At 48.8% G+C, this 12,528-nt stretch overlaps 1 protein-coding gene and 1 pseudogene across 1 annotated transcript; both read left to right on the top strand.

The window, feature by feature from the left end:
- Positions 1–6,635: 6,635 nt before the first annotated feature.
- Positions 6,636–7,244, top strand: LOC137991877 (uncharacterized protein F54H12.2-like). Its single transcript, XM_068836909.1, has one exon. The coding sequence runs from the start codon at positions 6,636–6,638 to the stop codon at positions 7,242–7,244; it is 609 nt and encodes a 202-aa protein (XP_068693010.1).
- Positions 7,245–8,019: 775 nt separating this feature from the next.
- Positions 8,020–9,110, top strand: LOC137991876 (uncharacterized; annotated as a pseudogene).
- Positions 9,111–12,528: the final 3,418 nt, after the last annotated feature.

Raw genomic sequence — 12,528 nt, 5'->3', positions numbered from 1 at the left:
TTGCCGCCAGGACCTTGGCTAACTGGAGATAATAAAGTGCAGTATGTCGACGAGTCCATCCTACATGATCCATAATCTCCGATAAGTCTGCACCAGTTAACGCCATGTAATAGCGCACCCCGAGCAAAAGCCATGAAGCGTCTCCCCATCATCGGCTCTCATCTCCTTCACGTAAGACTTAAGATGGGCTTCGGTGGTTGCTGAAGAAAAGGGGGAATCCACAATGCCTCCCTGAGGGTTAGTAGGGCGGAAAAGATAGCCGGTTGTGAGGTCAATTTTGAGGTCTCGGGCCACTACCATGTACTGCTCAATCCCTTTAATCGGGCAGATCGCCAATTGAGGATTTCTTCTGATACCAAAAACATTTTCATCACGGTCTCTCAAAGTCTTTCCCCAGACATGATTGAAAAGGAATCCATCATCATTAGGAAAACGCAAGATCTCCAGGACTTTGACACGACCCAAATCTCCTGGGCGGTCATTGCTAAAGAAAACACATTTGAAATAAGCTTGGTCTCGGGCCACAATGAAACACTGTGTTGGAGACAAATCCTCTGAGGCTAGTTTCTGGTCGAGATGAAAAGACAGCTGAGTTAACTTATTGTACAATTCACAGAGTTGTTCAACAACAACAACAACACACTTTATTCAAAATGGCGATCCGTCTAAGCACATGGTCCCCAGCATGCAATGCGCAAGGCTGGAACTAACAAGGGTAGAGATTGGCCTGACCCTACACCTCCCCTCCTAGTACTGAATAATCTATTGAAGTTGAACAACAAGGATAATCAGTCCAATGTCCTGTCCAAAGTCTTAATCTGAAGATAAAAGACAGAGGCAAAAGTTTACAGCTCTAACAATCAAAGTCTCCTGGAATGCTAATGTTTAAATAAGGCATTACTTAAACAGAAACAGCAATACTAGGATAACTGCCTTGAAAAAAAGTCAAACACTTAGCGTCCACAGTAAACTACAAGTCCAACCGGTTAGGAGGTCTGACTATCCTTCCAGAACGTGTTTGCATCAGTCCTGATTCTCTGCAAACAGGGTGCTTTTGGCTAACATCCGAGGTAACACAGGGAGATGCAGCTGCTGAATGTCCTTCTGAGTCATCAACAGGTTGGTCACTAACAGAACTATTGCGGGTGTCTTGGTTATCTCCTTTCACAGGGGTAGAGTGGCTTTCAGCTTTGACAAGAGCAGATCTGTTACGACGCACGGTGCCTTTCTCTGTCTCAATGAGGTAAGACCGTGGATGCTGGGTGCGCCCCTGTACTGTCCCTAGTCTATCTTGATCCCTGATCCATACTGATTCTCTAGTTGTCGAACGGTGGTCGAAGTTATACTTCTGGTTAGATCTGTAAATTTTTTCCTTCTGAGCAACTTCTTCACGCTCTCTGAGTAGATTTCTGGGAACCAAGGTACTAGGAAGTACTGGAAGCTGAGTTCGCAGTCTTCTCCCCATTAACAGCTCGCTAGGTGAGACGCCATTTTGCAAGGGAGTGGATCTGTAGGTGAGCAGGGCAAGGTAGGGATCTTCATTCTTCTTTAACAGCCCCTTCGCAGTCCTTACAGCCCTTTCAACCTCGTCATTTGACTGAGGGTATCTGGGAGAGCTGGTGATGTGGACAAACCGATAACTGGCAGCGAATTCTTGGAAGGATTCTGTGCAAAAACAAGGCCCATTATCTGAAATCACTATATCTGGTATTCCATGGGTTGCATTAAGCTCTTTGGATGCTGTGATCACACTTTCTGCAGTTTGGGTTTTGAGACGCTTGATTTCAATCCATCTTGAGTAGTAATCAACCGTGACGAGGTAGGTTCGTCCCCCATGCTCAAACAGATCCATGCTTACTCTCTCCCAAGGACGACTGGGAAACGAGGAAGGCATCAACGGTTCCTTAGGTTGTGGTAGTTCCTTGGTACATGTGAAGCATGATTTGATCAAGTTTTCAATCGCTCCTGACAGCCCAGGCCACCAAACTGACATACAAGCTCTGGCACGACATTTGTTAATGCCAAGATGGCCACAATGGATGCAATTTAGCACTTCTAGTCTGAGAGCTCGAGGGATTACAATGCGTTCATCATAGAGGAGGAGGTCATCAATGACTGCCAAGTGGGCTCTGTGTTCCCAGTACAGAAGGGGTACAAGGGGCTTGTGATCTGTTTCTAAAGTGAAGCTGAGTCCAAGCACATATTCTTCAAGGCGTTCACATGCCCAAATTGAGGCAAGAGCTTCTTTCTCAATCACTGAATAGTTCTTTTCAGCATCGGTGAGGGACCTTGAGATGTAGCAGATGGGACGGCGCTGTCCATTGTCTCGAGTCTGTAGGAGAACTGCTCCAAGACCAGTTGATGAGGCATCTGCGGCGATGAATGTTGGACGACTAGGGTCATAGTGGGCAAGGACTTCAGGTGATACAAGGACCTCTTTAAGTCGCTGAAAGGCCATTTGCTGAGCCTCTCCCCAATACCATGTAGTGTCCTTACGAAGCAGTTGGTGCAAGGGTTCATTTAGGTCTGCCAATCCTGGAATAAACTTTCCGAGCTGGTTCACCATCCCCATGAACCTCTGTAGCTGTGTTGTATTAGATGGAACCGGGAACTGGGTAATGGCTCTTGTCTTGTCTGGATTGGCCTGAACTCCTTCAGCATCAACAATGTGTCCCAGAAACTTGATTCTGCCTTGAGAGAATTCACACTTCTGTTCGTTTAGTGTCAGGCCAGCTTCTTGGAGACGGAACAGAACAGCCCGGACACGTACGTCATGTTCCATTTGACTCCTACCATGGATGAGGATGTCGTCCATCCGGCAGATCACCCCGTCAGGACCCTCCAAGATAGCTGACATGGTCCGTTGGAATATCTCGGGCGCAGAACTGATACCGAAGGGCAATCTATTGAAGCAGTAGCAGCCGAAGGGCGTGATGAAGGTGGTTAGTAGCTTTGAATCTTTATCCAAAGGGATTTGCCAGAAACCACTGTTGGCATCTAACTTTGTGAACACTCCACTTTCTCCTAGCATAGCAAGGCTGAAGTGATTCAATTCATCAGTGAACTGGCTGAAGAAGTTCAAAAGAGACTGCAGGCATTGGAAATGAAGGGCCGGTGCATTACCCTGAAGGTACAAGAAGCGGAGATGTCGTTTATTTTTTCATTTATCAATGTCTAGTTGTTGCTCCCGCGTATCTCCAACGAGGGAAGTTGATCCCGTCACGTGCCATTACTTTATTTTTTTTACTTATTTACTTTTGAGTCACCTTCTCTGAAGAACAGAGTCGTTAATTTTGTAATAAAAGCCTCTGTATCTGCTTCTAAGTGTATTCTTGCATTTAAAATGGGACTCGACTAGACATGTATTGACTATGACCCAACCCTTTTCCTTACTGGATGTTATTGTTGCGTTTAAACGAGTGTTTAGAGACGGATATCGCCGAAAAGGCGAACCATGCTATGACGTTACTACATCCAGCGTTCTAATGTACCCAGAGCAGTCTGTTTTGGCCGTGCCTATACTTAGCATTCCTGCGAGTTAAAAGTTTAAAGTGAAATAGTAAACAAATAGGAAATCGCTCATTTGACCAAGACGACTGAGGGCAGAGCTGTTTTGTTTTTAATGTTTTTATAAATCGTTATTTCAAAACTTTTGTTGGCATTTATTGGATGCAAGAAGAAAAAAGAAGAACAACAGTAAACAACAGTAAAAAATCAAGTGAACAAAAACAAACAAACAAATGAACTAACAGATAATTAACTTAAAATCCATTAATTGTTCTTTCCTTTCTTTTGTTAACGAAGATGAAGGTACGGAAGGCGGGAGCTCCCACACCAAGAAAGTTCATGGGTCACGGAATCTGTGATAACATTGCTCGCTCGTGCACTCTGCCAACTGTTACGGATGAGGCACAGGTCATTGCTAAACAGTGTCACGCACTCCTGAAGCAACTGAGTGTCACGCCAGAGGATATGCGAGGAATGGGAATACAAGTCAGTAAGCTTAGTGACAAGAGTGCTAACACAAGCGCCAAGAATTCAAGATCACTGTTTGATTTTATGAAACCACAAACGAGTACTGATGAACCTATACAACTACCAGCTGCCGCGGCAAAAGAAGGTGAAAACTTCGAAGGAGAGCAAGCCTATGTTATGTTGAAAAGTCCAGAAAATGTTCAAGCGAAACTCCCTCCATTGCCAAGATTCTCGCCCCAGAGTGCTAAAAAGGCTCGGGATTCCACGGCCGAGAAACGACTAAGTGACCTAGGTGAGAGCTTGTATTTACCATCACCGTCGCAGATTGACCCGTCAGTGTTTGAAGCGTTACCCGAGGATATAAAGAAGAGCATTGAGAATTCTTACGCTGCGAGAAATGAGAAACTATTTGTCAATCGGCATGAAAAACAAGAGGTTAGTGAAGTATCAGTGATGTGGAGATTTTGTCTAGTGACAAACCTCATTTATACGATTGAACGAATGGAGGTAGGAAGGGTTATCAGTCGCTTGTGTTGGCAAACATCTCTTTCTTAGATGAAGACTATTTCTAGTAATTGAAACATTGCTCATTTTATCTTCTTTTTTTCCAGTTTCTTGCCAATTAGCAACATATTTCAAATCGTTTATAGTACAGATGATAGCTTTACACAAAACGACTAAATGGTGTACATGTTTCACATGAGACTCTGAATGAAGTTTACCTAAGAAGTGTAGATTTGAATACAGGTTTCTGTGGCATGTGGTTAGCTTGACATTGTAAGTGGAACAGCTGGATGATTCACTTTCGCCAAAGCAAAACCTTCTAGTTAGAGAAGAGTGGGAAGGACTTTTAATGAACGCTAATATTTTTTTAGGCCATAGTGCGGGCTATTCTTGCATTATCACTACAAAAAGATATTTTTGTGTACTTTTCAGCAAGAAGAGTTTGAGCATCCACAGCAGCCCCAGAAAAAGACTACCAAAACCAAGCAGGATAAAATACCATCTAAACCTTCTCGGGTGCTTTTTGAAGAGAACACTTCAACAGAACTAGCTGATCAGAGGACCTCTGAACTCCTGCCTTCACCATCTCAAATCGACCCAGAATTCTTAGCGGCACTTCCTGATGACGTAAGGCAGGAAATAGAGCAGGCTTACAAACGAAAGGACTGTTGTGTTGGACGTGCTCGCTCCCAGGCTCCGTTGTCGGTTGCTTCTGATGTCGTGGGTTTTCCACCCGAGAAGAGCACAGGAAGAAGTGCAGAGGCTGGCCATTCAGATGATGTGCAGAAGAAAGAGGTTATTGATGTCAACACAGCTCCAAAGCAGGTCAGTTTTAAAACACGGTCAGGGACAGCCGCTAGAACAGGTCTTTCATTAGTCGTTAGAGATACACATTTTGTAGACATAGTGAAATAATTAATGAACGTACACCAATAATGTGCATTGTTTGGTAGTCCCTTCAATCTGGCAAAGTTTCATCTAAATCGGAGAGATGGAATGTATCACCCCTGCCTGGTCTTCTGGCGAACTCGGTCTTAAAACCTTTCCACAGTGAACTGAAGAGTTCATTTGCATATGTCAGAGGCTTTTGAAGAATGAGGCATATTACAATGGACAGTATTGTTATGCTATGTATGTTAGTATGTGAATGGCTGCCATTTGTTGAAGTCATTTGTAAAAGTTTGGCAATGTGACAAATATTTGCCATTTTCGCCATATTTGCCAAAATCGCCATATTCGCCAAAATCGCCAACATAGCTCACTGCTATGTGTTGAAGTCATTTGCATAAGTTTGGCAATTTGACAAATATTTGCCATTTTCGCCATATTTGCCAAAACATGGTGCCTTCCTGGACACGCGCGTATATAAAAGAGATGCGCCAGCGAACACGTCAGAGGCGACGAGGACGCCGGTGAGCACGATGAGTGAGGGAAGGACACCTGTGCCAGCACCTGGCATCCCACCATGCAAATCTTGCATGGTGTTGGTGAAAGCGGACAGCGGGGGCATTCAACCCATGCAATTTGTCATGTCGGGCGTCAACGAGTACGTGGACTTGAATCGGAGTTACTTCGAAATGGAATTTCAAATGAAACAACACGATGGCAACAACGTCGCAGCCGCGGAAAATCTTTTCCCCGCACAGAATTTGTGCCACACCATGATCAAACAATGCAGCATCACCTTCAATGGCACGTTGATAAGTTCCCAGACGGACACCTACCCGTACAAAACTTACTTTGAGACCCTCATCAACAACGACCGCCTGGATGGAGAGACCCTCTTGCCCTTGCAGGGTTTCCAACAAGATGGATTGGACGTGGCCACCCCCTTGACGGCCAACAACTTGGACGACGCGACCTCCCACGCCAACTACAGGGCCCTAAGTGCCACGCAAAAAGCTGCCGTGAAGGCCATGAAGGGAGAACAAGGGCACTACACGGATGGCAAAAGACGCACGCTGTACTTCAAGCCGCACTCGGAAGCCTTTTACATGGCTAACCCTTGGTACCCTTTGTAGAAGTGGAGGTCCGTTTCTTCTTTCAGGAGCCGGCCTTCTTCCTCAACGGGGTGGGAGAGCAGGGCCGTTTGACGGACGCCGACATCAAAATCAAGTTTCACGTGTGGCATGTGCAATTGTCCAACTCCCTCGCCAATGCCTTACAATTACAAAGAAACGAGGGGTTTTATGCCAAGTACCCCTTGGTGCGTTTGGAGATTGCGCACGTATGCTCTACCTGCGGGTCAGACCGATTTTGACGAAGATCGCATCTTTCTCCACCGCGTGCCCGATCGGATGATCGTGGGGTTGTTGCACCAGAGCAGTTACAACGGCGACTACACGTACTCACCGTTTGCCTTTCAACAGTTTGGGTTGCAGTGGATCAAACAGTTTGTGGACGGGGAAGAGTATCCCTACGGCACGACCCTCGAATTGAATGCGGGCAATGGCAACAAAGATCTCGTGGGGTATTTCCGCTTCGTCCAGGCCACCTCGGCTTGGAAAGAAAGCCGACCCAACCTGGTACGGCCCCAAGAGTGGGGGTACGGCAAGAATTGCACCTTGTACGTCTTCGACAACGTGGCCAGCGGGGATGCCGACGGCAAAATTCTCAACCCGCAAAAAGAGGGCAACGTGCGCGTGCAATTTCACTTGAATGCCGGGTTGGGTCACATGGTCACGGTGGTCATTTACGGCGAATTTGAGAACGTCATGCAACTCACCCACGACGGAGGTGTATTGTACAATGCCTATGGCATATAAAAGAGCCGTCAGAAGATAGACCCAGGTCAGTCCCACCATGGAGTTGGTGCCCACCACGGACGAATAGTTGCGGCATTTGGCCGAAGACGACCCCCACCTTGGTCCTCATTTTGCCGGGGTCTTTCCCAGCGACAGACTTCCCCCTCTACCCATCCAAGACCGTGCGCAAGGGTATATCGTCAACGTGGACCCTCACGATCCTCCCGGCAGTCATTGGATGGCCCTTTGAACGCCAGGCCCTAACGACGAAGAGAAGGAGGGGGTGAGACCTGCTTGGTGATGGACAGTTTTGGGTTGCCCTTGTGGCTTTGCGGGGCGTCTGCTCTGGAAGACTGGTCGGAAAAGCATTGGTCCACCATTCGTTTCAACAGGCGCAGTTTGCAAGCCATCGACAGTAACACGTGCGGTGCCTATGCCCTCCTGTTTTTGGTGCATTGCAGTCCGAGAGGCACGTTACAGACGTTTCAACAGTATTTTAGTCGTTACGATTTCGTGAAGAATGACGCTCGCACGGCTGCCTGGTTCAAGTAGTTGGTGCGACGCGATTTGGCGTGGCATCGTTTGACGGCCCCATTCGCCAGAGTAACCACGTGCCCGTGCGTCTGATGGACATGCTCTTGACGATGAAGGGGAACCTGGAAGGCCAAAACTACGATACCGTGTATTAACAACAACAACGAGGTCGTTTTCAATAAAACATTAAAAAAAAAGCGGTGACAGTGTGGTCCTTTGTCTATATAAAAGGGAGGCGCACTCTTAGGGAAACCATATCAGTATGGCCCAACGACGCCTCGACTTGCAACCTGTGACGGGGTTCGTACCTCCGAGACTTACCTCGGCGGTTCCCTTACCCAGTCAAACCACGTGGATGGGTATGATGCAACGGTTGCAGGAACAATACGGTCCCAAACCCGGCCCGCCTAAACGCGTGCGGAGCAAAAAGAAAAAGATCAAGATGGTCAAAGACACCGTGACGTTGGCCGAGGGCTTTCGCAAACTCCCCAAGACCTTGAAGACGCAAAAGGTGCCTCTCACGGAGCGTCTGACTTTGAATTCCATGCTCAGACGTCTGAAAGCAGGTGGTTTAAAAATCGACGTCTTGCTGTGGAGTTGAACAAAAAAAAAGATTATTCGGACACCGAGTAGCCTGCTGGTGGTGGGACCCTCGGGGTGTGGCAAGACGGTATTTGTCAAAAAACTCTTGAAAGCTCCTCGTCGATACTTTTGCGACGTGGTGCCCAACGTCCACTATTGTTACGGGGTGTGGCAAGAGGGCTTCACCTGTTGGCTCTACTTGGGGTACACATGCACAAAGGCATACCCGAGAGCGATCAATTACAACGTTGGTTCGGTCGCACGAAAGGAGGGGTCTTGGTCCTCGACGATCTGATGGAGGAAGGGGGCAACGACAAACGCGTGTTGGATCTGTTCACCAAAGACTGGCACCATCGCAACTTGACTGTGCTGTATCTCTGTCAAGACATGTTTCCCCCTGGCAAGTACGCCAAGACCATTTCGCGTAATGCGCATTACATCGTGGCCTTCAAGAGTGTTCGCGATCAGTTGGGGTTCACCAACCTCATCAGGCAAGCCTTTCCCAAACATTGGCCCGACGTGTTAGACGTCTACGAAACCGTCACGGCCCGACCTTTTGGGTACGTCTTCTTGGATCTGCACCCGGCCTCCGACGATAAGTACCGGGTCTTTTCGGACCTCTTGGAGGACGAAGGGTATACCCGTGCTTTTACCAAGCCCCACCGTCCGACATCAAAGGGAACGCACTGCCTACGACAGGTCACTCAACAAGCGAGCATGCCCAAGCAAAGAGTGTCGCGACGACAGACGACTCGACGGCGACGTCACTAGGGGGGCCTGTTTCCTCTCTTAGCCCTCCTTCCGGCGGCCATCGCGGCGGGCAAAGCGGCCGCCTTGGGAGCAGTGGGAGGTGCTGCGAGTTACGGTGCCAAAAAAGCCATCAAGGCAGCCACAAAAAGGAAAAAGAGGAGGATAACGAGCGTGACAAAACGAGGGAACACCGTCTTAACACGTTATTCTGACGGTTCCACCTCATTGCGATGAAATCACTCCAACGTTGTTACCATCCTCGAAACCTCAGACCATGGCCAAACGTGTGACGATGACAAAGAAGAAGACCACCTCGACACGTTAGCGGAGACGACCCTCCACTTAGCAAGGGGAAGATGCCTTGGGCGGTGCAGCCCAAAAAAGCCTACGAGGTCATGCGCGACATGATTGGTGTCGTGAAAAACATCACGGCGCCTTTTCCAAGCCCCACTGTCCGACCTAAAAAGGGAACGCAGTGCCTGCGAGAAGTCACTCAGCAAGCGAGCATGCCAAAGCAAAGAGTGTCGCGACGACGGACGACTCGACGGCGACGTCACGAGGGAGGGCTATTCCCTCTCTTAGCCCTTCTGCCGGCGGCCATTGCGGTGGGCAAAGCGGCTGCTTTGGGGCGGAGGGAGGTGCTGCCAGTTACGGCGCCAAAAAAGTCCCGGAGGCCGCCACGAAGAAACGATACAATGCAAGCAGAGTGGATTGCGCCGCCATGAAACGACGCAGGTCTGGGTTGTTGCGTCACCCCGATGGTTCCACCTTTGCGTGGACGCGATAAAAGGGAAGGGACGCTGTCCTCGCAACCTCAGACCATGGCCAAACGTGCGACGTCGACGATGACGAAGAAGAAGAGGAAGAAAACCACCTCCTCGACACCTCGGCGGAGACGACCCTCCACTCAGCAAAGGGGCAAGATACCAAAAAATCCTATGAGGTCAAGCGCGATATGATTCGTACCGTCAAAAACACGGACATGACAAAGGCCAAACAGCAATACGACAGAATGAGAGCTGCCTGGCAGGCTCAAAACGCGAGAGGGGGCAAACAATCGTGGCTCCAATACGCTCGATCGTAAGGTTTCATCGCCAAGAAAGCCCGCCCTTGTTGCCTCATGTGACCTCCCAAAAAGCCCAGGAAGTTGCCAGAGAAAAGAGGGTATAAAAGACAACGTGGACCCTGGTCGACGCAGACGGTTCTCCTCGAGATGAGACGTCTTAGACGTCAGTTGCCCTTTTTAGAAAGTCTGTTTCGAGATGCCCGCAGGCAATACCGCCTAGGCCTCCTACGGCACTCTAACGCCGATCAGATCAATGCCATCAGCGAATTGGTGTTGAACAAGTTGAAAGGGCATGCCAGAGTCACCCCAGACGTCGTGGCCCGGTTGAAAAGGCATAAAAAGGTCTTGCCCGAGTTAGCCAAGAGGAAAAATTCGGTGACCCGACGACGCGCTATCTTGCTCCGACAGACGGGCAGTGGCTTATGGCAGGGACTGCAAGCGGTGTGTCGATGTCTCCAACGATGAGAGCTCTTGTGGCCTTGTTGCAAGCGGCCAAGGAAGAAAAAACAGTCGAGCCTTCGAATGTCCGGCCAAAAAGAACCTAGGGTATAAGAGGTGGCAACATGAGTGTTGTGAACTCAGACGACGCCTACTGTGCGACCCCTGTCGGTGAAGCACGCGTGACCGGTCGCATCACCGTCTCGTCATGGAAGAAATGTTGATCGTACCCAAACGCGAACTCCCCCCTTGGGTGGCTAAACACAAAGCCGGTTTGTTGCAGAACCATCTGTTAACCCACGCGGCCACTTTGGCGGCCAAAGAGGAACGGTTGTTGAAGGATCCCCACCTGTCGCCTGCAGCCAAATGCATGAAGTTGAAGCCCGAATCGCGGGCCCTGCATCGAGCCCCGAAAAAACTGCGAACCTTGGACGTTCCCGCGGCAGGCACGGCGGGGACAGCCGACGATGACGACGCCCCCAAAACGGACTTGGAAAGCAGTGTGTTCGACAAATGGATGGAACGCATGGTGAAAGTGGCCCAAAAAAGGAAGGAGGGAACCCCCACAGGTAGGACCCCTGCCAAGACAATGGTGAGCAAGGCCATAGGGACGGACGTGAAACCAAAAGTGCCAAGAAAGCCCAAACGGTTGTTTAAAAAGGAAAAAGAAGAAGAGGACGAGGACTGGTCCCTCCCACCCCCTCCTTGGGTGGAAGTAAAAAAGGAAGAGGAAGACTACTGGCCCTTCCCACCCCCTCAGGAAGTGAAAGTGAAAAAGGAGGAGGAGGAAGAGCCTACACGGAGGACCCCCTTTGATGCGTGGGACCTCGAACAGGATAAACGCCGATTGAAAAAGACGCCCCAGATCGAGCGTCCAAGCGCCATGGGCGAGGACGATTTATGGGGGGCTGTCACCAGGGCCATGGATAAAAGGCAACAGGCCATGGAGGAAAAGTCGAAAACACCCCTGGGAGTGAGACGGTTGAGACCCCAACCAGGGTGGGAAGATTGGGAGCGAGGGAAGCGCATGCCACGCCGACTCGATAAAGAGGACTACGATGAAGAGGACGAGTAAGCGACGATGCAAGAAGCCCTCTGCTTCTCAGGGCGGCCGCGGGGTGGACGTACAAAAATGGCTGGGCAAAACGGGCCTGGAATTTTATTGGCCGGGCTACATGGGCCCCGGCATGCATTTGAAGAAACGTTTGAAACGCGGGGACCCGGGCATCAACCGGTTGGACAAGATTGCCAAACAACACGACATCGACTTCGACAAGGCCAAGACTTTGAGGGACAAACATGCCGCCGATCGTCGCATGATCAAGGCCCCACATAATGGGGACTTTAAGATTCGAGGACGCGGTGGCTCTGAGACGCGGCCGGAAGTGAATTTCATTACTTTATTCTTGCCTGATACAATCCTGAAGAACATTGAACGTTAAATCCGTTGGTTGTTTTAATTTCCAATCGTCAACAAATCCTATCTTTCTATCTAACCAAATCTAATCTTATTTTTGTTTTGTTTTTCGGCAATGAATCAGAATAAATACTGTAACGGGTGTTCCACCAACAGGAAGGTCGATTTTAGCTTTGTAGAAAATTGAAAAATTAAAATCGTATCAGACAGTGTACAAGGAAAGGAAAAGCGCTTTAGTACAACAGAATTAAAGTCTTTCTGTTGCACCATTTCGACGTGTGAGTATCGGAGATTTTTTATTTTGTAAAGCATCAACCAGCAACCGCCAGTGAGTAGTAAGAGGAGTCACTTGGGTAAGACAAAAGAATAAATTAAAAGAACAATGGGATGAGTATTCCCTAGGGACAGACAACAATGGGGATATGGTAATTATCACGTGCACAGCACGAGGGCAGCAAGGAGGGTATGACGTCATCATCAAAGGGGTCAAAGTCCAGGATTTTGCAATACCAAAGGTC

This window comes from Montipora foliosa, chromosome 2 (genome assembly GCF_036669935.1).
Source record: "Montipora foliosa isolate CH-2021 chromosome 2, ASM3666993v2, whole genome shotgun sequence".
NCBI lineage: Eukaryota > Metazoa > Cnidaria > Anthozoa > Scleractinia > Acroporidae > Montipora > Montipora foliosa.
The sequence above is the reverse complement of the archived record's forward strand: the minus strand, read 5'-3'. Positions and strand labels throughout refer to the sequence as shown.